The sequence below is a fragment of the Rhinolophus sinicus genome, linkage group LG03 (genome assembly GCF_036562045.2).
Source record: "Rhinolophus sinicus isolate RSC01 linkage group LG03, ASM3656204v1, whole genome shotgun sequence".
NCBI lineage: Eukaryota > Metazoa > Chordata > Mammalia > Chiroptera > Rhinolophidae > Rhinolophus > Rhinolophus sinicus.
Genome location: NC_133753.1, coordinates 29,336,395 through 29,363,632, shown reverse-complemented (window position 1 = coordinate 29,363,632; position 27,238 = coordinate 29,336,395). Strand labels below are relative to the sequence as shown.

The following is a 27,238-nucleotide window of genomic DNA, read 5'->3' as shown; positions in this document are numbered from 1 at the left end:
GGTGAGGTGAGGTGAGGGACTATAAGCCCTTCAAGAACAAGGGTACACTGAAGACGCCGCAGGCAGTGTATCCCGTTTGCCTGACTCCTTGGCCGGTTCCTTCAAATAAGTAATGCATGCATGCATGCATGCATGCATACATACATACATACATACATACATACATACATACATACGCAAGCAAATTACCCTTTGGGCTGTGATGACTTTTTCTTTTTTTTCCAATACAAATCAGAACGTTGATCTGTCAGTGGGACAGTGTTTGGAATAAGAATTTCTGCTTCAAATATCCGGGCGTTAAAGTTTTACAGGTCGCCAAACTCTGGAAGAGGAGGAGGGTCCGCTCTTAAGTCCCATCCTGCGAGGGTCCCACGCTAGGCTGGGGGCTGAGCAGATCCCGGGGTGCCCTTGTGGTAGCTGGTGCGGCCTCCGCAAAGAGCCCGGGGTAGGGGCCGGGGAGAGCCCACCGCCCGCAGGGCCCCTCGGCCTCAGGGACTAGCCCAGCGCTGCGGAGAGGTGGGAGGCTGGAGCCTGCTGAGGTCATTTCCTGTGCCTCTCCGCGAGCCGCCCGAGAGCGCAGCCTGGCGCTCTGCCTTTAAGGAGCGGGCGGGGAGCGGGAGGAGCGAAGGGAACGCGGTGGAGCGTTGAATGGGGCGCAGCCAGGCGAGGCTCGCCTTTGTGCGGCCAGCCTGAGGGCACCCCTCCCGGCCCCAACCTCTCCCCGCCCCGCCCACCCCGACCCCTGCTGCCAGGGAGCGGAGACCCGGCGGCCGCTGCGGACTCAGACGAGAACGACACACAAGGTCAGGGGCGGACGGGCGCGGAGGGCGCCTGGGTGCGGAGTGCACGGCCGGGTGTCCCGGGAGCTCGTTGGAGGTGAGTGGCACCTTGCGCCCCGCGGGCAGGGATGGACTGGGGGATGTGCGCTGGCTGGGAGGGTGTTTGGCTCGGCCAAAAGGACCTGCTCCCTCCGGCCGGAGGGCAATTCCCGAGCAGGTGCCTCCTCACCTGGAACCGAGCTCTCGGTAGCTGGAAGCTCCGGGAGCCGCGGGTCCGACCGGGGAACCCGCACCGGGAGGCGAGGAGTATCCTGTCTCGGGAGGACGCAGAGTTGGGGACCGACTCTATCCAGTTGCTCTCGGGAAGGGCCCTCGGAGCGTCCTTGCAGAGGCTTCACACGGCGTCGCCAGTGCTCTGGTTCGCTTTCAGCCCTCCCTCTCCCCTCTCCACCTGAGGTCACATTATCGCTTCTAGTGTGATTTCTCGGTGGTTCTGTAGGACTCCTAATGGATCAGGCTCGACTCCTAGAGGCGGGTCAGCCGTGCGGAAAAGAAAACAAGTTGGGCGCCAAATGACAAGACAGCAGGAGCTTTGTGTCCTAGGAACCTCAGAGAGGAGTCAGTCACCAGGGACTAGGGGACCTTAATGGGGGTGGCAGAGGCAACGATGACCCTCATCTGGGAGTAGAATCCGCTCCCTGTTGGAGTTCTCCCTGCCAGGACATCTCCGTAAGCTTTTACTATGACTCCACTTCACAGAACTCTTCCCGACAGAGCTTTAGTTCTTAAAATGTTTCAAGCTATAACTTCTGCTTGAGAGATCATTTAAATAACAATCTCACTGGGAAAGTCCTCAGTTCCTTCATCAGACTTTTTGGATTGTCTTCTATGCGCTGGAGACTGCATATGGTAACATTACTTAACACTTGATAAAACATCAATTCCAGTGTTTCTGCATATTATCTCTGTTTTACAAAAGAGGAAACAGACTCAGAAAAATTGTGATTTGCCCAAGTTCATACAGCTAAAAGGTGGAAGAGGCAACACTGAAACCCAAACCTCCTAAATTCCGAATGTGGGGTTTGGTCCACTATCTGCACCCTCCCTCCCACAGGTGGTTGAGAGGGTCTGCTCAGAGATGGGTTGTGGTGGGATACACCCTGTGCTCCCAAACTCATTGAAACTAACAACTGACAAAATGTGGTGCCCCTTTTGCCCTCTTCAGGAGTCAAGAGAGAAGGTGGAGATGTACCTCCCATTCTACTCTCCTGCTCATGCCTCTGGTGCCATTCTCCTCTGTCTATGAGGCTGTGTATCTGAGTGTGGGATCTGTGCTCCTCGTGGGTTCCAGAGTGCTTTATACATGTGGACGGTTAGGTGCCAGAATTCCCTCACTCCTGACCTCAGTCACTTCACAGCAGGCTGGCTACTGAGCCACCGTCCTGCATTCTCTGGCCAGCCCAGCAGAACCATTTTTTTTTTCCTTCTGTCAAAAACTAATTCAAAACTGACCTGTTCTGTGGGAAAACGCACTTATTGCTGGCTGGAGTGTGAATGAGAATAGCCTCAATGGAGGGCAATTTGAACCATTTGGCCATTTAAAAATGTATATCACTTAATCTTACAATTCCATTTCTGGGACTTTATCCTTCAGCTATATATGCTCTGATGTGTATGAAATGATATATATTCATTGAATATTCATTGTAGCATTGTTTATTTTAGCAAAAGGTTTTAGACAACCCAAATGTCTATCAATAAGGGACTCTTAAATACAGTTGTGAACCGCTTAACGATGGGGATTTGTTCTGAGATGGGGATATGTTCTGAGAAATCGTTAGGTTGATTTCGTTGTTGTGCAAAGCTTCATAGAGTGCACTTTCACACACCTAGATGGTATAGCTGACTACACACTAGGCGATATTGTGTAGCCTATTGCTCCTAGGATAGAAACCTGTACAGCATGTGACTGTACAAAACAACATGAGATTAAATCAAGCACAAGACAAAATGGTGCAATCAAGAGACACGGTAGCCGGCATAACATGGTGTATTGTTTTACAGCAAACTTTTTTTTTAATAAGTAGAAAGAGTATATGCTAAAATAATGATAAAAAGTATAGTAAATCCATAAACCAGTAACCTAGTCATTTATTATCAATTATTATGTACTGTACATGGTTATGTGTTATACTTGTATACAACTGGTAGTGCAGGTTTGTTTATACCAGCATCACCACAGACACGTGAGTAATGCATTGTGTTATGACATTATGACAGCTACAACGTCACTATAATAGGAGTTTTTCAGCTCCATTATCTTATGGGACCACTCCATATATGGGTTTGTCATTGACCGAAACATTACATGGCACGTGAGTGTAAAATCATGTAGTAGCCATGCAATAGAATATAATAAAGCTGTTAAGAAGCATGCAAGGAAAATGGGGCAGATGTGTACATTGATGTAGGAATATTTCTAAGTTATGCACAGTGTGTTTAGTGTGCCACGTGTGTGTGTGCTCGCGCACAACATATATGTGAATGCTTGTATATATACTGACTATCTCTGGAAGACACAGAAACCCATAACAGTGGTTGCTTCTGGGATGAAGGACAGGAGTAGAAAGAAGCCTCACTTTGCATTATATACTTTTTGGTTCAACATAAAGAGAGAAAGTCATTTTTAAAAATCCCCTGACCTCTGTGAGGTGGCTATGGTCGTAAGCACCTCTGTGGGCCACATCTCTTCGTGGGTCCCTGGCACTGTTGATTTGCCTTGTTTGTTGATAGTAGTTGTCATTTATTGAGGGCTTATTGTGTGCCAGGCTTTTGTAATATCTCCCTTAATTCTCAAAAAAATCCAACATAGTGTGGTCTATGAAATTGCCATTTTTAAAGATCAAAAATTGGTTAAATGTTGACAGTTTTGTATGATTCAGCCTAATATTTTTGCCTTCCTCTACAAATATTATTGCCCTCAATTTCAAAATGGAACTGGGGCTCAGAGAAGTTAAGCAAAAGGTTTAAGGTCACAAATTAATTAGTGCCCGAGCCAGTATTCGAACCCTGGCCTCTTTGGTGCCAGAATGCACCAAACCACTATGTTCTGCTGTTTCTCTGTACTGATTTTGTTCTCAAGGGGCTGCTACTCACGGTTGTCCTAGCGCCTTCTTCTGATATTTAGACCCCTGACGGCTAGAACTTGCTCACCTTTTCCTGTCTCCCTCGACATTGTGAAATGTGATACTCAGCACCCAAAAGAGGTCAAATGCATGTTGTTGGTTTGATCAGATGACAATGCAAGATCAGAGGGAGCTGTACCCCTGTGTCCACTCCCCCTCCCCCAGCTCTATCCTCAGAAAGGGGTCGCAGAGCTCTTTCTGTCCCAAAGGTGGGCAGATGGCCAGCCTAGTCTAACAGAGCACTTTCAGAAGATGGTGGTGGCCCATCACTAGCAAGTAGAAATCACCAAAGGTGCTCACATTCAGAGAGTGAACCATAGTGAGGTGACATGGGAGAGCCCAGTGGAAATTGTACCTAGAACCGACTCTGCGTTATCCTCTGATACCTCCTGCAGTGAACTCTGACCTCTCTCTTTTAGGCTCTTGTATTGATTGGCCCCCTTTACAGGGAAGTTCCAGGATATTCAGACTATAGACCTGAGCCTCGCAAGCCACCAGGCTTTCTTCATCTTTATGTCCCCAACTTTGCACGTAGGAATAACTTAACAAAAGTTTGTTAAATTAAATTTAATCTCAGTATTTTGTCAATGTCTGGTTAAATTCCTAAACTTGCCAGAGCCATCTCAGGTCAAGTTTTTGTTTTCCCTGATACGAGCCCAGACTGTGAAGTCACCTAACCACTACCTGTGCCCTCTTTTCACGATGCGTCCTACCTGAAGCCCCTCCTTCCAAAGCATCTCTCCACTGACGTCTGTGGCCCTGACAGTCCAGGGTGCTGGAGGACTTAGGGAGTTCCAGAGCAGGTGTCAAGCCCATGGCAATCATTTGACTCTCATCTGCCAAGCAGTTTAGCATAATGGGCACTAGTGGGAGTCAAGAGAACTGGATTTCACAAGAATAGCCCTGAGTTGGTGATAATTATAGCTGGGTGGAGGGAACATGGGGCTTTAGTCTACTGTTCTCCCTACTTCCTACATGTATTTGAAGATTTCTAGAATTAAAAATGAAAAAAAAAATTTGAACTTGGTGTTGCCCGCAGCCCGAGACCCTTCTCTCGTTTCCCCATCTATTTTTGTTTTACCATTAATGTTGTATTTGTGTTAGGCTAGCCTGGTAGCATGAGACTCTACCACCACTGCTGAAGCATCTTCATGGAAAGAAGGCATTCTGTATGTTGGGAGATCAAGAATCCTAGCCCAGCTCTAATGCTGCTTAGCTCTGTGTCTAAGCAAGTCGCAGATGGATCAATTTCCTCATCTGTTCATTGTGAATAGTATCACTTGTCCTGCATCTCAGGGAAATGAAGATAAGGAGAGAAATAACACGGGTCGCAATGCTTTGAAAGGTTAAAAGCCATTCTGTAAATTCATTTCTGCTCATCCTTAGGCATCTTTGTGGGAGGTACAAGAGCAAGTGACTTAGAAGGAGAGACTCCACTTACTGCTATCTTCCCTTAACAGCCTGTGTTTTATAGCTGCTGCTCCAACCACCTGCTTCTGTCGGAAGAGCCTCTGGGCCTCGTGCTTGGCAGCAGGCACCTTGCCCCAGAGCCCTCTTCGCTCTCCTCGCGTGCCGAGACACGTCTAGCATGATGCCTTCCCTCTCCCTAGCATCCCTAAGGCAGGGAGAGGATTATACATGCACCTGATTGGTTCAAAATTATGACATCATGAAGATGCTTGATTGGGGAAAGCACTCCCTATAGCCTAGGTATAATCTCAGATATCAGGGGTAGGCAGAGGCCAATGACATATTTTATTTCCAAAGTCCCTGGAGATTTTGATAATTTGGGTTTCTACTCTCCCCCATGGAATCTGAGCCACAGCTTTGACAGTCAATAAGAGGGAATTAAAATTCACCAAACTCTTTCAACACCACGGAAGGATTAAGTTTCCCCTGCCCCTTGGTTTTACTTGGGTGCTTTCACCGCTAATTTTTAGCCCTGGGCTAGGTTGGAAGACTCAAGTCCTAGTTTCAGATCTGCTTTTTTTTATTTAAGGAAAAGCAAAAGCCTCTTAAAGGACAAAGCAAATCCAACACTAAGCCTGGGGGCCTTTTCTGGAGGCCCACAAGTTCTGTTTGGTCTTTTCAGCTGTGATCTTAGCTCAGAAAAGGTCATGTTTTGTTTTTGTCTTTTGTCTTCCTGCCCGTTCCAGTTGGTCCCAGTCCTTTGAGGTGGGGATTGCTGGGAGGTCACAATGTCAGGATTGTTTGGGATGACCGTTCTGGGAGAGAAGGGCTGAGGTCATGTGTCCAGTGTTCTGGGCAGCCCAGAACCGAAAGACTCAGACACCAGACCCATCAGTGGTTTCATTGTTGGGCCTTTCTCTACAGGTCGACTGACCCTCTTTTTTAAGCGAAAACTCGGGACACATGATAAATGTCTGTGCTTATGGTATTTATGGTGTCAGAATATATGAGACCAGAATGCCCTGGGTAATCTGGAATACAGGCTCACCTGGAAGATCCTAGAAAATATTTCTTTTATTCTTAACAATCCACCCCACTCTTTGTGAAATCAGAATTCTTTCCAGTTCCTGGATGAGTAAAGAGCACAGTGGCGAAGAACAGGGGCTTTGGAATGAGAATCCAGCCCCACTACTTACTCACTGTGAACTCTCTGTGTGAGGTAACCAATCTCTGAGTTCCTCAGTGTCCTTATGTGAGCGTGTGGAACTAGTGCCTGCCCCTTAACTCAGGGGTTGTTGTGATGAAAGAGGCCACACATGCCTCCATACAGCAAGAACTCAATAATCGATAGCTAGTTATGGTATGTCATGGGAGAAAGATACTTATAAAGGTCAAATGTGAGATGGGAAGTGGTACTCGCGGTTAACCCATCAAGGGCAGGCTCACTGATGCACCAGGGTGATATTTGGTGACAGTATAGGAGGTAGCTGGGTTTTCTGAGGCCATGTTGCTCCTGAAAAAGGGAAAGGGGATTTTTAAAAAAGTAACAAATTAGCATAATGGAAAATTCCAGGCATGTATTCAAATAGAGAGACCAGTAAAAAGAACCCCCATATTTACCCATCATCCAGCTTCAGAAATTATCAACATTTTGACAAATCTTATTTCAAATCTTTTTTTTTTTAATTTTTTTTTTATTTTAAGGAGCGCGCAGCTCACAGTGGCCCATGTGGGGATCAAACCGGCAACCTTGGTGTTACTAGCACCACGTTCTAACCAACTGAGCTAACCGGCCACCCTGACAAATCTTATATGTCTCCCTCCCCACCACTCTTCACCCCCTACCATAAAGTGTTTTAAAGCAAATCCCAGACATATTATTTCACCTGTAAGTCATGTGTATTTCTAACAGATGACATTTTAAAAAGTATCAATCTAAAAATTAATAACCATTCCTTAAAGTCAGCTAATACTAGGGTAAGCATATGTCATGGTTGGGACAGACCAAATTTATGCTTGTTGCCAAGCATAATTATTACTAGCCCCCTAGCTGGAGGATTTCAAAGCCCTGGTGATGGATGTGTCTTCCAGCCCTTCTCTCTTCTGTGCTCACTCTATGCCTGTATCTTCCGTCTCCTGCACATTCATATATCCTTCCTTCATTTTCTCATCCCAACCCTGCTTTTCTTCTCTAAAATATGTCTAGGAGACATCTGGGTAACTTCTCCTGGATGGGGAAATTATAGGTGTCTACTTGATTTGTTCTGAATTTGTATAAAGTGTTTTCCAAAGACTTGTGGCTTTCTCCAGAGGCTGCAGCAATAAATAAATAAATACACGCGTGTACACACACACACACACACACCAATTTTTCTCTGCATTTTATAGCTTAAAGGAAAGCGTGAGTATCTGTTCCAAAGCAGGATGATTTAATGACAATTGACAGAATCCGAACTGTATAGAAAATTGTCAAGTATTACATTTTCTTTCCATTTGTTCCCATATGAAATCTGTACAGCTGTAGTAGAATCAGAACTAAACTGGAAACCCGGATTCTGCTCCAGTGATCTGTGTGAATCCAGTTTAAGCCTTCCTAAAAACCTCACCCACCCTGCATAGTCTGCCCATTTCCCTCCTCCTATTTATCTGTATATTGATTAGCTATTGTGACTGCATTGTAATTTTGCAATTAGATGTCCTTGAAAAACTCAAATTCAAGGGGGTTTGTCTTATTTATCTTTCCATCTCCAGTGCTTAGAACAGTATCTGGCATAAAAATGTTTGTTGAATGGATAAAAATTTGTTAAGTGGATAATTGAATGAACAACAAATGAGCCCTACTTTTCACTTCTGTCAAAATGAGACTAGGTTCTCACTATGGTTTCTAGGTTTTGTGATCTCCTGAGGTTGCTCAGCTAACTTACAATGGAATGGGACACACTGCGCTAAGAAAGGTGGCAATGGGACCGAGGGAGAGCAGTGACTGACTTACCGCCCTAGACCCGTTTCCTCTGTCCTCATTTGGTCTCCTCCTCCTCCTTTCCCCATATAACTCTTCCTCCCACATTTACCTATCTTTTCCTCTCTCTGTGTGCCGGTTCTCATGGCTCCCTGGAATATCCAGAAGTTGATTCCATCATGGCGGAACTCAAGGTGGAGACCCGGACCAGTATGGACTGGCAGAAGCGCTGCCTGGCCCTAGAAACCCAACTTTTCCGGTTCCGCCTACAGGCCAGCAAGATAAGGGAGCTGCTGGCTGACAAGGTGAGTCCTGGAGAGCAGGTAGCTGCCTAACCTCACTGCAGGGGTCAGTGTCAAGAGGGGCCAGAGTTAGAGAGGGAGAGTTGGGGAAGGTGAACTTTCTTTTCTTTTTTCTTTAGGTGTGTATGTATGTATTTATTTTTAATCAAAATGCACTTGACATATAACGTTATATAATTTAAGGTGTTCAAATGTTGATACATTTGATACATTAATGTATAGTAATATAGTTGCCATTGTAGTGATAAATAGCACCTCCATCATATTACATCATTACAATTTCTTCTTAGTGTGTATGTGTCTTAGTAGTTGGAATAAATAATTTAGTGGTTGGAATAATTAAGTTTTAGCAAGTTTGATGATTATATACAATATTGTTGTCTATATTCACTATACTGTGCATTAGATCCATAGAGCTCATTTATTACTCGTTGCAGGAAGGTGAACTTTTTTTTGTTTTTAAAGATTTTACTGGGGAAGGAGAACAGGACTTTATTGGGGAACAGTGTGTACTTCCAGAACTTTTTTCCAAGTCAAGTTGTTGTCCTTTCAATCTTAGTTGTGGAGGGCACAGCTCAGCTCCAGGTCCAGTTGCCATTAGCTGGTTGCAGGGGGCGCAGCCCACCATCCCTTGCGGGAGTCAAACCGGCGACCTTGTGGTTGAGAGCCCACTGGCCCATGTGGGAATTGAACCGGCATCCTTCGGAGTTAGGAGCACGGAGCTCCAACCGCCTGAGCCACCTGGCCAGCCCAGGAAAGTGAACTTTTAAAAGATGCTTCCCACACGTGCAAAACGAAACTCACCTGTGGTAGTTTTTTTTTTTCTGAAGACCAATATAAAAGCAGTTTATTAAGCCATCATCCCGCATTCTTCCTTGCTGTGCTTCTTCATACGGCACACCAAAGAAATACACAAACCTTCTTGGTTCTCCATCACCTGTTCAGTCATGTGTGGCTACAGTGGAGGTTCTATTATTCCTTTAATAGCTCTTCTTCAGTGTGGGGGAGGAAGATGTTTTAGGAGAGAAGAATGGAAATCCCCATCCTCCTGCTCACCCTCTATTAAGCATAGGAACTATGGAAGGCAGCCTGGTTTCCTGGTGACAAGGGCACAGGCTTTGGAGCCAGATCCACCTGGCTCTGCCACTACTAGCTATCTGATCTTGGGCAAGTCCCTTCACCTCTAAGGCAGGGACACAAATGTCTCCCTTTCTGAGGTATTTTGAGAATTATGTCAGATCACATATATAAAGGTTCTGGCATAGAATAGATCTTAAATGGGGGCAATTTTTATCTTTACAGGCTTGGGTGGGCTGGTCTAGGAAAATAACCACCATTCATAATGTTTCTATGGAAAGACATTCTAAACGGCTGACTTCCAGTGGTATTTTGGAGCATCACCCTTCTAGAGAGAGGAGACCTGCACTGTGTGTGTGTGTGTGTGTGTGTGTCTTAATTGATTCAACCATTCTCTCTATAGTTTTGTTTATAGTATCCATCTGCTATCGATTCATTAGCAAACCCTTCTTTCATAGTACAAGAGTAAAATTCAGTCCACCCCTCTCCAAGTAATGTCAAAGTCTTGATTAGTAACGCCTGAGTAAGTGACCTGTTTTAGTGACAGGCCCACAACCTGGATTCCAGGAAGACAAGTTATTGGCGTCACCTCTGCATTTCCACTGCTGAGGGGTGTGGCCCTGGACTAGCCTGGACTAGAACTCATGAATGTTGGGTCTGCTGGGATTGCTGTCTTCCAGTTCAGACTTTGCAGAACAGACTGGCAGGCATGGATGTGGTTCAGGCACTGCTGATAGGAAGGGTAGGATTCCATCACCTCAGGGGAAGGGAAGCAGGCCCTAGACAGTGGTTCTCCAAGGGTGGTCCTGGGGCGCTTGTTAAGCATGTACAATCCTGGGCCCCACCCCAATCCTCCTTATCCAGGTCTCCTGGGGTGCTGCTCATACTCTGCATGTTTAGCAAGCTCCCAGAAATTGGTTTCATACCCTATAAAATGTGAGAGCCTTGCCTTAGGATATGGTATTGGGGAAGCTGTGCGAGGGAAGGAAAGGATAAGTGGGGATCAGCCAGCTGATCTACACACATTTCAGAGGGAAGAGACTTCTGTTTCTAGTAATAGGAGCAACAAAATAACCTAAAGAAGAAGAAGAAGAAGAAGAAGAAGAAGGAGGAGGAGGAGGAGGAGGAGGAGGAGGAGGAGGAGGAGGAGGAGAAGAAGAAGAAGACCAACACTATGAAACACCTAGAAAAACTGCTGAATTAAATATTTAAAATATCCTTCTCAGTGCAGAGCTGTGCACTGAAAAAAGTAAGAGGAATCCTGAGTGGGCAAAACAAAGAGGAAAACCCTGAGTGGTACCCAGCTCTGGCAGCTGATTGGGATGGGGTATGTGGTTGGCCTTCCTTTAATAATGAAAGGCTTGAAGTTTGAGTTTTAACATCTGTGGAGACAGAAATGTAGACAAAGAAAAGGAAATCATCCACCAGCACAGGGAGATAATGGAACAGCTTCTCATACTTAGCTGAGGCTCTGGGCAAAAAAAAAAAAAAAGGGAAAAAAGAAAGAAAAAGAAAAAAAAGAATGTTCACTGAGAACCTGATTATATTGGTTTAACATTAGAATTTATACCACCGTGTTTCCCTGAAAATAAGACCTAGCCAGACAATATAAGACCTTCCAGACAATCAGCTCTAATGCGTCTTTTGGAGCAAAAATTAATATAAGAGCCGGTATTATATTATATTATATTATATATTATATTATATCTGGTCTTATAGTAAAATAAGACCGGGTCTTACAGTAAAATAAGACTGGGTCTTACTTTAACTTTTGCTCTAAAAGACGCATTAAAGCTGATTGTCTGGCTGGGTCTTATTTTCGGGGAAACACAATAGCTGTGTGGACTGGGAACCCTATGTTCTGGGCCTGCGACACCCCTGGAAGACCTTGTAGGAACAGATTCAGAACGTCTCTGGAGAAACTAGACCTCAACCCAGATCATACAGGATTTCCACAGGAAAAAAGAAAAACATTAGTGAAGGTGAATATATGATCCAAAATGACTAAATACTGAGAGAATAATCTACAGTAAGTAAGAGTCCACATACACAGGAAACAACTGGATTCCACCCCCTAAGAATTTAAAATAGAACTGTTGGTGAGATCCTATAAAATAAATGAGTTCAAAACTATTGAAGACATAATGAAGTAATTGAAAACATGAGACAAAAACAAGACACTCTTCGAAAGGATCAGGTAGTCTTGAAAAAGAACCAAGTAGAACTGCTAGAAGTGAAGAATGTTCTCATTGAAATTGAATGTTCAGTGGTTAGATTAAATATCAGATTAGGCCCCACTGAAGGCAGACTTAGTGAATGGAAAGAGGGACCTGAGGAAACAATCCAGAATGCCACACAGAGACAGACACAGAGGCTGAGATATGGGTTCTAGAATGACAAGATTCTATATTAGATTACAGAAGTGGAGAAGAGAATGAAGAAGAGGCATTACTCAAAGAGATAATGGGTTTAAAGTTTCCAAACTTGGTGAAAGGCATGAAGCCTCAGATTCAGGAAATAGAAGAGCCTAAGCAGGGTAAATTCTGTTTTTAAATCCATGCCTACTATATTAGCTAGACCATATTAATAGTTTGACTGCTGCAAGAAAGAACCCAAAGTAACAATGGCTTAAACCATGTAGTGTCCTGGACTTAAGCAGTCTAATTCTAGAGTGATGCCTGCAGCATGTTTGAAGACTGTTCATCCTGATATCAACCCAACCCCTTTCCTTTTTAAGTGCATGATCTGGAGGTTACATTTATTCCTTCTATTCATAGACCAGTGGGCAAAATTTGGTTATACCCAGCCGCAGGGAATATTGTAAAGTGTAGTTTTTATTTTGGATAACAATGTGTTCTGCGGAGTTGGAAGTTCTGTTTTATAAGAGAGAGAAGGGGAGAACAGACAGGGAGCAGAATTGGGGAACAATAAGCAGTCTTTGAGTCTAGAATAATAGTAATAATAAATAGAGTATATAACTTTCAAATCAGGAGAGCAGGGAAATGGAATAAAGAAAGTCTATTAAATCTAGGCAGTGAGAGGGGGGGAAAAAGAGTATAGAAAAAGAGGATTAAATAGAAAGCACAAAATGCAACCGTAGAAATAAATCCAAATATATTGATCACAAGCAGACATATACAAGAATGTATATTGCAGCATTGACGAATGAAAAATTGGAACTATTTTAAGTGTCTATCAATGGGAGATGGATAAACAGATTGCATGTATTTGTGCAATGGAGTACTACATTGCAGTTAAAAATAAATCAAGTGGAGCTACATGTGTATGATCAGTAAATCTCAAAAAACAACATTGAACAAAAAAGGTCAGAAGGATACATATAGAACAGTACATTTTCTATAAAGTTTGGAAACATGCAAAATGGTACTATCTGTTGTTTAGGGGTGTATACAAATAAGATAAAAATGTAAACACAACCTAGTATAGAGTAAATAGCAGAAGGAGAGGAGTAACATTGGGGAGAAGTACACAGGTGGCCTCAACTCTCTGTAGTGGTCCATTTCTTAAAAACATCAGAAGCAGACATGACAAAAATTAAGATTTGATAGAGCTGAATGATGGATACATGTTTTTAAAAAAATTGTTTTCTCCATGTTTCTGTTGTCCTGAAATATTTTGTAATAAGATGTGTTTTAAAGTGCCTCCCTCCCCTATTCCCCAGGGGCTTTAAACACATTATTAATAAACACCTTTTCTCTCCACAGCTTCTTGGGTCTGGGTAGGTTCTCTTCTAGGCTGTCTTTGATCATCAGGTAACCGGGATGCCCATCCATGCAAATGTTGGGAGCTCAGAGTGTAACTTGGGTAGAGAAAAAGGAAGCATACAGACACAGGGCAGGAGACCAGGTGTGGGAGGGAAAAGGAGAGAGAAAGAAATTTTGACTAGAGGTCATGGGCTGGGAGACTTAACATTTTCGCTGCGATGTTGTCTGTAGTCAAATGATATTTCTATGCCGTCGACTGTGGCATTCGGCTTGACCACAAGCTCAGTGTTCCAGAAAGGAAGTTTAGGAAAGCAGACGTACATTTTTTCCATATTTTTGTGTTTTTCAAGAATGAAGAGCAATTAGGAAATTTTTATACTTCAAAGTAATCATTTACTTTAATAAAATGTAGCACCTTAACTGTATTTACTTAAAAATATAAATACTGTAATTATTTTCTGTGGATTTTTGACACATTTTGGAGAACAAACTTGAAATCAATGAAATAATGAAAAGGTTAAGGAAGAGGGCTGAGACTTCTGGAAGAGGTGCTGGACCCTCTTGGCAGGAATCCTTATGGACAGAAAGACCGTGTTGCTCAGTGTTGGGGCTGTGTCTGTCACCTGCAATCATCCCTAAACTAACAGGATAGGTTCAACAGTTCACTGAGAATTTCCCCCGTACATCAAGGTAAGTTTCAGATCCCAGGACGAAATGACTCTAGTTTCTCAGGACAGCTCCTTCTGGGGCTGAGCCCTGCTCTAGTCTCTGTCCCTCCTCTCAGAACTTACTTGCCAGTCATCATCAGTACCGACCTGCACCTGGGTGAGCCAGGTCAGCTGAGGCCTCTGGCCAGCCCTCTTACTTGCCTGCCCCCTCCACCTCTCTACACAGCTTGCTCGCCAGTGCAGACAAGATGCAGAGCCTGGATGACTGATGGCCACTCACTCATTGCTGGCCATGGTGCAGGGCAAGCGAAGCCTGGGTGTTTGCCAGGGGACTGGCCCTGCGTGGAATCCGATTCCACCCATTGGCTGCTAAGGCTTGGAAGCGTGTCTTTCCTCCTTCCCCACCACACAGCCTGCTCATCCCTGACTCCCTCTTGCAGAATTGCCATGCTACACATGGGATAATCTGTACTACAAAAACATTTTTTTAAAGAAAAAATGTCAAGGCTATCAGATAATCCCTCACCTAAGGGTGAGAGAGGAGAGGAAAAGTTTGGAGAGGAGACAGTAGGAGACCTTGTTTCTGCTAACACCTCTCAAGGTCTGGTGTGCCCCTGTCATGGACACCCAGATTGCCAGGGCCACCCCATTCTGGAGCCAGATGAGTTGTGGGTTCACTTCCATCCAGTACAGGAGTTGAGGAAATGGCTACTGTGTTGGAGTTCACATTTGCTCTGCTCCCTGGCAGCTATTTCCCCAGCTCTCTTCCTTGATGTGCTGAAGTCACAAAGGCTAGCGGGTCACTTTAAAACTTGATACTGTTCTAAGAGGCCGGATCGATGCATATTGAAAATCCCTTGGACTTTTTCATTTTTGCTAAACTTGTGCCTCAATTATCCCATCAGAAAAGCGGGAATTTATCCACAAAAGAATTTTGTAGGGATCACCATGATGAACATGGCATCATACAGGTTTGAACTGTATGATGAACTGATGAACTGATACAGGTTTACAATTTTTTATTTATTTACTCCCTGTCTGCTTCCAAAAGGATTTGAGTGGATTTATTTATTAGAAGAAACAATATAATAAAACAACCCTCATTTTTTAGCTTGAATATTTTTAACTGAAGTAGCTTTTCCCAAGTCCCGTCCCAATGGGGCTGTGTGCACTTTCTCTTTTCTAGAATCCCTTACTAGTTTCGCCAACCCAAGTTTGAAATGCAGTAACTCAGTTTTATATTTATATACCAACAATTTGTCATTCAGGACTTTTTGGGGGAATGTATAAATGGCTCAGTTTAGTTTCCTTAAACAAAAGAACAATGACTATTGCTCCTCCCCCCTCAGACCATGGATTATACAGAGGCGGTGACTTAGTTTAGGCACCAGCTTCACAATGTGTGGATAGAGCACGAGGCCCAGTAAAACATCCTTAAGTACCGCAGAATTTGTGAAAAGGCCAGGTACTATAAAAGGAGAATACTAGGGCTGTCAGGACTAGTTGGAAATACATTGAAGTCTGCGTAACGTCATCTCAGAATTGGCCTTAGCAGATCTCTGTGCTGACAGAGGCAATTTGCTATAGGAGCAAGTGTCTTCTAGAACTTTTATTCACTGTGTATGAGAGACTGAGAGAGAGAGAGAGAGAGAGAGAGAGAGAGAGGATAGAAGGGGGGGGTTTATTGTTTTTCTAACTCCCCATTTTTCATAAGGTCCTCTACAGTAGTTCTCAGGAAACATAGCATTGATAGAGCTCTGTACTCCTGTAAAGCCATTCAAGAAGCCCTTTGCTGTTGGGGCTTGGCCCTGATGCATCCCCAAAGGAATCAACTAGCTTTGCTTTGTATTTTGTAGCCAGTCTAGTGTTTTCTACAATGTGATCTCTGAACCACCTGTATCTGTATCACCTGGGATTTTTTTTTTCAAGCACCTTACTGGGCCTGTGCCTCAGACTTGCTAAATAAAAACCTCTGTGTACAAGGCCCAGGAATCTGCCTGTAATGGTCCACATGGATCCTAACACACACCTGGAAGTCTGAGATCTACTACCACAAACTCCTGCCACGGCCTTTTCCTGGGGCCCCGTTCAGCTGCTCTTCTCATGGATGCCTGGAGCCCCATGTGCCCAGAGGAGGTCTGGGCTGTGGGGGTCCAGTGAAATCCACAGACTAGACTTAGAACTCTTTCTTTCCTGCTTCTTCTGCAGTCAGACACCAGGTCAGACCCCACTGTATTTTACATACTTGGGAATAAGCATATGATTTCAGTGGAACAAAAGATACTAAAAAAATAAAGTTGAAAACCACTGTCTTTGATGACAACAGATTTAGAACCATTTAATTGCTAAAACTGGGGTTTGCATACTCAAACGCTTGCAGATAACTTAGATAAATGACAAAGGTGGATTCTGGGGAGATTCAAGGGAACGTGCTACAGCTAGAGGAAGAAGTGGTTATTGACATAAGAAATACAACCCTAGTGTTTCCAGATCTTCTGAGTTTTCAAGAGAAGCTGAAGTCGGGGATTGTTTGTGGAATCTGGGTTTTTACGTGACGTGTTAGAGGCACAATAGATGACAGTACAGTAGACTCTGGAGCCAGTACTCCTTAGTTTGAATCCTGGCTCTGTCTCTTAGCTGTGTGACCTTAGGCAAGTTACGTAACTGCTCTGTGGCCGTTTCCTTATCTGTACAACAGGGATAATAATAGTACCTGTCTCCTAGGATTGAGATGAGGATTAAACAAGTTAATACGTGTAAAGTGCTTAAGGCAGTGCCATACACATAGAAGTGGCCTTGTTTAGTTATATCTGTGTCGGCTAAATGCCCACGTGCTGTAGGTCTTACGCCACATGCTGTAGGCTAACAGCTGGCAACCTCTGGCTTAAAGGCATTCTTTCTGTAGATGGATTCTGTGCAGGTCGTCATCAACTATGACGTTCCTATCGTTTATCATCTGAACTGGGACACTTTGGAGAGCGAGAAGAGGCCCTATTACTAATTATTTCAGATGACAGGTGCACACCAGACTGTCCCAGCAAACTGGTATCCCTGGTCCTAAGTGCCATCTGGAAAACCAACAAGTAACTTCTACCTGTACACCTCTTAGCAAGGGCCAGGTTGTGCACATGAGATTACGTGAGGCATCCTGTGTCATCCTCGGAACAACCCTAGGAAGTGAAGACTCATCACTCTCTTTACTGGTGAGGAAACTTAAGGCACACAGAGATTAGGGGATTTATCTAAAGCCGTACTGTGGCAGAGCTATTTGGGTTCCAGAGCCTTAGCGCTTACCTGTACCATTCAGTGTGTGCAAGGTGGTAGCCAGAATGCTGGACCCCTTTTTCAAAGGGGCAGCTAAGACCCAGGATGGCATGGTTCTTGGCTCAGGCACTGCTCAGCACGCTGGACTGTGCTGGGAGCGCAGGAGAGCACCCACTGCTCCCCCCACCGTGGGGCTGGTATTTCCCAGCCTCACTGAGTGTTATAAGGAGCTGTGGACACTGGGCTTAAATACCAGGTTGGTGCCAAGTACATTTCATCAGTTCACTGCAGCCAGTTCTCAGGCAGCTTATGAGTCTCACGTGCAAGTCGCAGCTGGTGAAAGTGGATCCCGCCTAAAAGTCAGCTGCCTTAACCTGACACCTCCTTGGCTGGCAGGTCACCTCAGGCCCACAGATTAAAAGGACAGCTGAGGACACGGTCCTAAGGAACCCTCTGAGAGGAGAAACAGTACCCAAAAAAGGGGTGGCCCACCTGTAGCGCCAGCTTTCCAGAGCTCCCGGTGTGGCCCTGTAAATAAGTATAAAGAAGAATGGTGTGGCATCATGAAAAGTATTCATGCTGGGATTAAGAGAAGAGTTCAAGAACTATAAAAATGACATTCCAGCATAGACACACCTGGGAGTATTTCAGCAGCAGTGGAGAACATGCATTTTCATAAGGAGGGAAACATGATATTAGAAATATTCTCTTCCAACGAGGGTGACAGAATGTTGATAATAGTTGGAGAACAGTGATGAACACATAAATGGTCACTATTCTCTTCTTAAAAATTTCCAGATGTTTAAAATGTTTTCACTGTTCAGAAATTAGTTTTATTTAAAAAGAAGAGTCCAGCATAAAGGTGAATACAAAATGCTTTGAGTCTTGAGTGTCCTTGCCGGGAAGATAAGAACAGCTGGGAGCGTCGGCAGCATGAGGACCCCGTGGCAGCTGGCCCAGGGCTGGGAGGAGACCTTCCTTTCCATCTGCTTTGGTGATAGCGTATCTTGAAGGGGTCTTCCAATCTTGAGGGAAAAAACGCTTACCATGTTGTCAACAATGGAGTGATTTCTGGCTCTGACCAGTGTCACTGGCGCGGCCAGAAGGTAGGACCCACACACATTCTATTCTTCATTCTACTTTGGTTTCTCCATCTGTAAAAGAGAAAGCCAAGGTTTTCCATCAGATGAAGTTAGAAAATATCAGACAGTCATTGCAGTAGGTCACGGAGATGTTCGATCTAAATGGTCCAGCTAACGGTCAATCTAAGACACTGGTCAAGAATCCAAAGCCTTCCCATTCAGTATTTCATTGTGTTCTTAAGAAATGAAATGCTCCCAGTAATTGCATTATTTAGAGTTGTTTCTGATGTGGGCAAATATTTCAACTCTGGCTAGTGTAAGCAAACAGGCAATTTACTAGGATCCTGGAAGAGCTCACAGAACTGAAGGAACTACCAAACAATTACAACTTGGTGAAGTGTGTGTATGTTTTCCAATGTAGCCCCCTGGCTCTTGTCTCTCCATCCCAGATTTTAGATTTTTGGGGAGAGAGAACCTGATTGGCCCAGTCAGGTCTGGTGTCAAAGGTGGAAGGGTTATTTAATACAAACCGTGTCACTGAGGGCCACCACTATGTGTGTCCCCCCCCAGTAGGATTCTTTTTGTGCTGGGCAGCCACCCCATAATCATAATGTTGGTTTATACTATGCTGGTATCTTCCTGTAGCTGCAAAGCGAACCATCCCACCCTCTCAGGCTTCAGCTGAGAGGTTTGATCATGATTATTAAACCCAGGAGAGGAAGGAAGAGATGCAAGCATCCTGAGCCTGAGCGCCTGAATGCCTGTCAAAAGTGGTCCTGTCTGTTGGGAGCCCCAGGGGCATTTTTGTTTTAAATCTCGAGTTTTACATGGGAACCTCAGATCTTTTCAGAAGGAATGTGTACTGAAAGCATCTGTGTCTTCCCACAACCGGGGGGGAAGAAATGGATGAGGAAGGGCTACCCTGAGAAAAGAGTGGCCCAGGTTCTCAAACACGAACTATTTCTGGGTACCTCTCCTTTTGCTGTCTAGCACCAGGCTGGGGGCTCATCATTTTCCACCAGGCAGAGAAAGCAGAACTTTAGCTGAGAAGGTGAGAGATTGGGAAAGAGAAGGAATAGCTTAGTTTACCAGTAAATATCAAGCCAGTGTCCAGGCCAAAGGGAGAAGGTTGAGTAGCTGGAGCAAAGGCAACACCTGTAGAGATGAGGTGGGCAAGGGTTGGGCTAGAGCTTGCAAAGCTAGGCCGGTCTAGCCTCATGGAGGATAAGGCTGTAATATTGGGCCTTTGATGTATGTTTCATTTATATGTGTTGCCCTGCGCCAGACAGGGTGGGGAAGGAAGCAGTTGACTTGACGAGACCTTGGCACATGGCATTTGACAGGAGAGTTGGACTATGTGTGACTCAACTCTGCTTCTGCAAGGCCTTTGTGTGATGGTGTGTGGTTTGGGCAGTGCAAAGTTGAGTCCTGACCAGGGGAAGGGGGGAAGCTGAAATCCAGCCCACACTTCACTCACAAGGCCATGAACTTGGGAAGCTGCAGAGGTGCCATGTGGGTCGTGGGCTGGTGAGCAGCAACTTAGGCTTGAGCTTAGTTCTGGTCCCTGATGAGCCTCCATGTGTAAGAACAGTGGTCGTTTTGCTTGGGCCGGTTCGCTTAAGATTCCAGGATTGCCAAGCTCCTCAGACCTGAATGATACACCTCTACTGGTAGCAAGATAGAATTTTTTTAAATGTGTCTTGAGCCCCTCTATTTCTTTAAGGTTAAAGAAATCAAATAAGGTGATACCTGTGAATGCCATTTACAGTCAGAGGCATCTTTGATGGGATGAGGAAGAATTTATCCCCAGCCAGTGAGCTATTCCAGGGTGGGAAGGAACATTTCTCTCATTGATGATATGATGGCAGCTCATGTGGGAACATGTTCCATGCCAGACCCATGAGCAAATAGTGGCAGGACACTGCCTGTGACCCAGTGCTGAGAGGAGAGAGGCCTCAGGGAGAGGAGACTGGCGGCAGGACTGAGACTGGGGTGGCAATGCCTTCGGAACAATGACGCCGGTACTGCTGCCCCTCCCTGGGTTCCTCACGACGCACAGGGAAGAAAGAACGAGGCTCTCACTCCCTCAGCAGAGAGGACAGCTCCATGGGCTTTTCACCTAACCATAAATTTAGGGTGAGAGAACCAAGAGTTGCCACAAAAATATTTACCCAGACACCCTTGAGCCGCCTGAGACGGGCAGTTGAAGCCTGGCCCGTAAGGAGCGTCTGCTCGATGCGCTTGCATTGCCTTGATGTCCCAGTCGGGACAGCACACCTATGTCTCCTCTTTGTCTCTGGTTGAGCAGATGCAGGAGCTGGAGCAGAGGCTGCTGGAGGCAGAACAGAGAGCAGAGAACGCGGAGACCCAGGTAACCAGCGGGGAGGATTGACAAGAGAGTGCAGGGGAAGTGACTGTTGGCTTTTGCTGCCCCTTCCCATGGACTCATGTGCGCACACTCCTCACACTGCTGAGTTCCTTTCAGGGACAACAAAAACCAGTGGTCATGTGTTAGACCTTCGGAACAAATTAAGATGCATGGAGCTTTCTAAGGGCATAAAGGAGTCTTTGGCTAAGGGTCAGTGCAGTGGGCCGGTGAGTGGGTTAGTCCAAATAGGCTAGGTTATGTTGAGGCAGTAAGTTAAGTCTGGCACCTCAGCAGTTTAACACATTTCATTCTCACTTGTGGGTACCTCTCCATTGAGGATTAGTGGGGATTCTGCTTCACACAGTGATTCAAAGATCCAGGCTAATAGAGTCCCCTATCTTCTAGCTGGACCATCTGTAACGCATGACCTGCTTGGTTGCCATGACAGGGAAGAGAGCTGGGTGCTCGTGCACCAGCTCTTAAACTCTTCAGCCCAGAAATATCGTGTCATTCCACTCAGGCCCATTGGCTGGAGTGAACCCCATGCCCCCCCAATTACAGAAGGCTGGGAAGTATAAGGAACTCATGGACGTGCAGTAAGCAGCAAACGTCTCTGCCACAGTGAGGCTGCTGGAGCAATTCCTCTCCAGGGCTGTTTGTCCTGCTCAGCTCATCCCCTACTGGTGTCCCCAGAGTTAGAAGCCCCAACACCCAGCTATTTCTTCCTTGTCAATTCCCTCTTTTGCCCAGTTGAGACTTAATAAATGGTCATTGAATTAATTGGCCCAACTGCCCTAGGTAAGGGCTCAGCTGGGGAGTCACAGAGGAGGGCATCAGGAAATGTCCCATTCCATGTTTGTGGCCATCTCACACACCACATCCCAACCTTAGGAGATGATTGGTCCTTTTCAGGTGGGTGTGATGGAAGAGAAGGTGAAACTGTCCAATCTGAAGAATGTGGACTCAGCAGGCAGCCTGCATCGGAAGTACCAAGACTTGCTGAAAGCCACGCAGGAGAAAGATGAGCTCATTGGCCAGCTGGAGGCACAGCTGGAGAAGCAGGTACGGGCTACCATGCAGCAGAGCGCCAGTGCCCTCTGCTACGTCTGTACCCACTGGCCCCAACTTCTTGAGCAGAGCCCCTAGGCCTGACCCTCCAGTGGTGGCGTGCTCACTCCCTCAGCGGACTCTTCTTTCGTGTGGAGATTTCACTATTGGAAGTTACATTAGGAGCCAGGCAGGGGATCCAGTGGGAAAATCATTTTACAATAATAATAGATCTAGATCAGAATAGAAAGAATGCTGTTTTGTAATAGACCTCGTTTTAGTCCCAGCTGTGCCAGGAGCAGACAGAAGCAAGTCATTTCATCCCTCTGGGCCTCAGTTTTCGCAGCCACACACAGAGGGTGTTACACTACGTCAGGGGTGGGCAAACTTGCCGTAAAGGGCCGAGTAGTAAATCTTTTTGGCTTTGCTGCCCACAGGGTCTCTGTCACAACTACTCAACTCTGCTGTTACAGCATGAAAGCAGTCCTTGACAATACATAAATGAATGTATTTTCCAATGTATGTTCCAATAAAACTTTATTTCCAAAAATAGGCAGGGAAAACACAGGATGGAAGGCTGGATTTGGCCTGTGGGCCTGTTGGCAAACCCCTAAACTTAGATCACTTAGAGTCCTTCCAACTGAAATACTGAGTCTCATTTGCACAGACGCCCTTATTTGGAGCTTATGTCCGTCATCTTACAATTACAAAGCAGTTTTCCCTAGAGCTGTAACCCAAATCGTTATCGCTGGTCTCTAAGTTACTCCAAAATATACCTGTGTCTCTATGCTCTGTAGACCTGGGAACTTGTACAGGTTGTAGAACTGGTTGGTTACCTGTGCCTCTAGCACTGTGCTGTGTACTTTGTCACTTCATCTCCATCTCCACAATGACCCAGCAGTGAGGTATATCATCCCCCATTCTAGAGAGGACTGTGCAGGTGCAGAGGGGTAGGTGTCCCTACACAGATAAGGCTCTGGCAGAATCGAAGCCCCAAAGCCTGCATTTCTTTCTATCCTAGGCTGCTATTTAGATACAAACCTCTTTTGAGTCTTTTGAGGGAATTGCTGCTCTCGTGTGCTACTGTAGCTTTATTTTCTGTTTTTTAACTGTAAAGGTAATACATGCTTATAATGAAAAATACAAAAAGGCCAGAGACCGTTTTTTCCTCTCACCGCTCACTCATTTTCACTCCTCACTGTCAACCTCGGTTCATGTTTCCTGTTGTGTATCAAAGCCCAGCATTTCGTTTTCTTGTTGTTTATTTAGCCAAGCCCTTATTTGTGGATGTTTAGGTGATTTCCAGTTTGAGGTTTTTGTTGCTTTATCAAATTGCAAATAACAATTCCTAAGCAGTGAGTGGTTTTATTAGTTCAATGGTATGTACATTTCAAATGTTGACAGATACTATCAAATTGCTCCCCACCCCCCAGTTTATGTCAGCGGGGTTGTTTTCCAACATTCTTGACAATTTGGGATATCAAACTTTTAAATTGTGTTAGTCTGATAGAAGAAAATGATGTCTCATTTTTATCGGCATTCTTAAAATTATGATTGAGGTCAGACCGCTTTCTGTGGGTTTCTTTCCCTTGATTTCTTTTTCTATTGGTTTCCTGTTCATATCATTTGCATATATTTATTGGATCATTCATTTCAAGTTAACCCTTTGTATGCATATCATTTATGTTGCAAATCACCCCGAATTAGTCTTTTAATTTTGTTTCAGGGATTCTTTTTTTTTTCCCCCCGTTCATATCATAATTTACAGGGATGATATATAGGTTCATTCGTCATTCCCTTCATGATTTTTTGGGATTTGTATTTTACGTAGGAAGGCCTGTCCCACCTTAGGAATCCTTCTTTTAAATTCATAAACGAATTTAATGTTTTTCTATCAGGCCACCCCATCCAGTTGCCTGATATTTCTTCTCAGGGCTTCCCACTTCCAATTAGTCACTAAAGTAGTGACTGCTGTGATTCACTAAAGGCCCTCCCTTTCTTGCAGAAGCAGATGAGAGCTGAGGAAGCTAAAATCGTTCAAGAAAAAGCTGCAAAGATCAAGGAATGGGTGACACTCAAGTTAGCAGAGGTGAGTCACACCCTCTTCTTAGGAAGCCTGGAATGAGTTGCTCCCATCCCCCAGCATTTGTCTGCCTCCTTCTGTGTGAGGGGCTTTGACTGACCTTCATTTTGTTAACCATTCGTCCTTCATTCCGCTTAAACACTGAGACACTTCGCTTTACTTTTCCCTTCCTTTGGTCGTGGTTGGGTGTCTTTAGAGCTCCTGATTAGCTTTGTGCTATATTTACGTTCTGAGCGAAGGCATGAGTCTCACTTCTGAAAAGTCCCCTCGGTTTCCTTCCGAGGACACACGCAGTCCTTACTGTCCACTCTCTCCACTTTCTTCTCTGTCCTCTGCATTCTTTTTAACTTTTTAAAAATATGCACAAAATGTACCCTTTTAGCTATTTTTTTAACGGCATGAAGTACTTTTCACAACCATCTGCACTGTCTATTTTCAAAACATTTCATCACCCCAAGTAGAAACTCAGTACCCATGAAACACTAACTCCCATTCTCTTTCCCCCAGACCCCCAGTCCCTGACAAGCTCTGGTCTACTTTTACCTCTATTCATTCATTTTCATAGTTCATCGCTTGCTACAGCTTTGTTTAGGAAACTTGGGACTAGAAGCTACGGTGTTGCTAGCAGAAAAACAAAAAAAAACAACCTCTTTCTAAACATAAGGAAAGGGAATTGGAAGTTTGGAAAAGGACAGACACTCATCTTTTCTTCCTCTGTCCTCACACCTGCAGGCTTATTTTGCCTCCCTCCCATCCCCTTCTGTGGATACACACCTCAGGTTACAAGTTCTTGGGGACGGAGCTGATGCCTCCTTATTGCACAACCTTGACCTCTTGCTAAAAGGTGTGTTGGACTGCATATAAAAGAAAATGCAGCAACCGTGAGGATGGATCTCATAGACACTATGTTGATGAAAAGAAACCGGGACACAGAAGTACACACTGTCTAACTCCATTTCTATAAAGTTCACAAATGAGCACAACTAAACCAATGTGTGTAGGGATTCATACTTAGATGGTAAAACTCAGAAAGCAAGGAAGGGGCCGACCCGGTGGCTCAGGAGGTTAGAGCTCCATGCTCCTAACTCTGAAGGCTGCCAGTTCAATTCCCACATGGGCCCAGTGGGCTCTCAACCACAAGGTTGCCAGTTCAATTCCTCTACTCACGCAAGGGATGGTGGGCAGCGCCCTCTGCAACTAAAATTGAACACGGCACCTTGAGCTGAGCTCCTGGATGGCTGTTGGTTGGACCGCGTCCTCTTAACCACAAGGTTGCCGGTTTGACTCCCACAAGGGATGCTGGGCTGTGCCCCCTGCAACTAGCAACGGCTGCGCTGCGCCCTCCACAACTAAGACTGAAAGGACAACAACTTGACTTGGAAAAAAGTCCTAGAAGTACACACTGTTCCCCAATAAAGTCCTGTTCCCCTTCCCCAATTAAAAAAAAAAAAAGATAGCAAGGAAGTGAGTCTGGTAAACTTAGAAGAGCAGCTGCCTCTGAGGGGCGGGAAGGACAAGTGATTGGGAAGTGGCAAGTCGGGGGCTGTTGGGAGTGCCGGCAAATTTCTTAACCTGGGTGGTGGTCACGTGAGTATTCATTTTAGCATCATTTGTTAAGCGGCTCATTTCTGTGTATGTGTTATATTTCACAATTTTAAACAGCTTAAAAATAACTAGGAAAAAAAGTGCAGGGCTTGCCAAATGGAATTCTATCCCTACCAAAACTGGTTAGCACAGAGGGAGGAAGGGGTCAGGGTTAGCATGTGTTCTTTTTCAAAGATTTAATCTTTAAAAAGGATTTTCATCTGATTTTGAATTATATGTCTAAACCTAGTAGAAGCTGAGTGTTCTAAATCTCCATCTTTTTTTTTTTTTTTTTTTTTTTTTTTTTGCCTAGCTTGAGATGGAGAATCAGCACCTGAGAAGCTGTAATCAGTGCCTGGTGGAACAGGTGGGAGCTCTTCAAGGCGCTCTAGAAGGTAGGTGGGTCAGCGTCTGTGTGTATTGGGTGTATCTGTGTCTATGTGTGCTAGGTTGTGGGACTGAATTGAGGGAGCTCTCAATAAGCCTGTTTTTGCTCTAACCATAGCTCTTCAGATGGCACCTTCAGGGAAGCTGCTGGTGGTCCCCCAGGAAACCCCAGAGCAGGATTCTGTCCATTCAGGACCAGGAGCCCAGCCAGTGGGGCAGGAGAGTGGTCCTCAGGCCCAGTGTGCCCTGAAGGTGGTCCTGCCTGCACCTTCTCCAGGTTCTCTGTGGAATAAGGACTCTGCCCCTAAAGTAGGAAGTCCTTTGGAGGAGTGCAGTTCCGTGATGGTGCGTCCTGGGGAAATATCAGGGGCCAGGACCCTTCCAACTCGTCTGGGAAGAGAAGGCTCTCCTGGCCAGCAGTGCGGGAAGACTCACACCCCCAGACGTGGTTTGGCTTCCTGGGATGAGAGCCTGGTCGCTGCTCAGGGAGGCATGCTCCCTGGGACAAAGACCCCGGCCAGGGAAGGTGGCGCAGGCTGCAGCCTGACCCTACCGAACGTGCGGGCTCCCAGCACCCCACGGGACAGTGTCCAACTGGCCAAGCGGCACCACAGCCAGCCCCATGTGGGCCCTGGGCACTTCAGCCACGTGGTGAGCATTGAGATTGGGACCCTCCCAGCCCTCCACCCCTCTGACCTTCCCAAGGTGAAGGCCCAAGTTGAACTCCGGGAGGAACCAGACAAAATGGAAATGGAAGAGCAACCCCCTGCCGGGAGGAAGGAGGAAAGAAAGAACCCAAAGGGGCCCAGAGCTGAGCTGGAGGAAGTGGAATTGGGGAGCAAACCACCCACACCCCCCCTGCACCGGTTCCCATCCTGGGTAAGAGGCCACCTGGGGGCTGGGCAGAGGGGCAGAGCTGAAGATGCGATCACTGTCCATCGAGCACAGCCACGTGCTGAGCATGAGACCAGGCTGTCATCTTCATGGTGCCTCTGGGAGGTGGGTTCCACCCAACCTGCCCAGACCACCCAACCAGCGAAGGGCAGAGCCAGGGTTTGGAACGATTGGGTGGTAGCTGGAAGTCATGTCCTGAGCAAGCACTCACCAGGTGCCACACACCAGGCTGGGTGCTGGATGCATGTTGTCTTGTTTAATCTTCACAACGCTGAGGTGGTAAAACTCAGAAAGCAAGGAAGTGAGTCTGGTAAACTTAGAACAGCAGCTGCCTCTGTGGGGTGGGAAGGATGTGTGATTGGGAAGCGGCAAGTCCGGAGCTGTCGGGAGTGTCGGCAAATTCCTTAACCTGGGTGGTGGTCAC

At 45.6% G+C, this 27,238-nt stretch overlaps 1 protein-coding gene across 2 annotated transcripts in view; it reads left to right on the top strand.

Moving 5' to 3' along the window:
• Positions 1 to 605: 605 nt before the first annotated feature.
• The window catches only part of PLEKHH1 (pleckstrin homology, MyTH4 and FERM domain containing H1), a 48,970-nt gene continuing 22,337 nt past the window's right edge, over positions 606 to 27,238 (top strand). The window contains exons 1-8 of one of the 2 annotated variants that reach the window (XM_074327312.1): positions 613 to 876; positions 1,279 to 1,397; positions 8,499 to 8,638; positions 20,760 to 20,822; positions 21,732 to 21,881; positions 23,872 to 23,955; positions 25,847 to 25,928; positions 26,039 to 26,799. In XM_074327312.1, the coding sequence (XP_074183413.1) occupies positions 1,352 to 1,397; positions 8,499 to 8,638; positions 20,760 to 20,822; positions 21,732 to 21,881; positions 23,872 to 23,955; positions 25,847 to 25,928; positions 26,039 to 26,799 (1,326 nt within the window). In that variant the 5' untranslated portion in view covers positions 613 to 876; positions 1,279 to 1,351. Of the gene's footprint in view, positions 877 to 1,278; positions 1,398 to 8,498; positions 8,639 to 20,759; positions 20,823 to 21,731; positions 21,882 to 23,871; positions 23,956 to 25,846; positions 25,929 to 26,038; positions 26,800 to 27,238 lie in introns of both variants that reach the window. The other variant, XM_019733623.2, reaches the window with a different exon arrangement.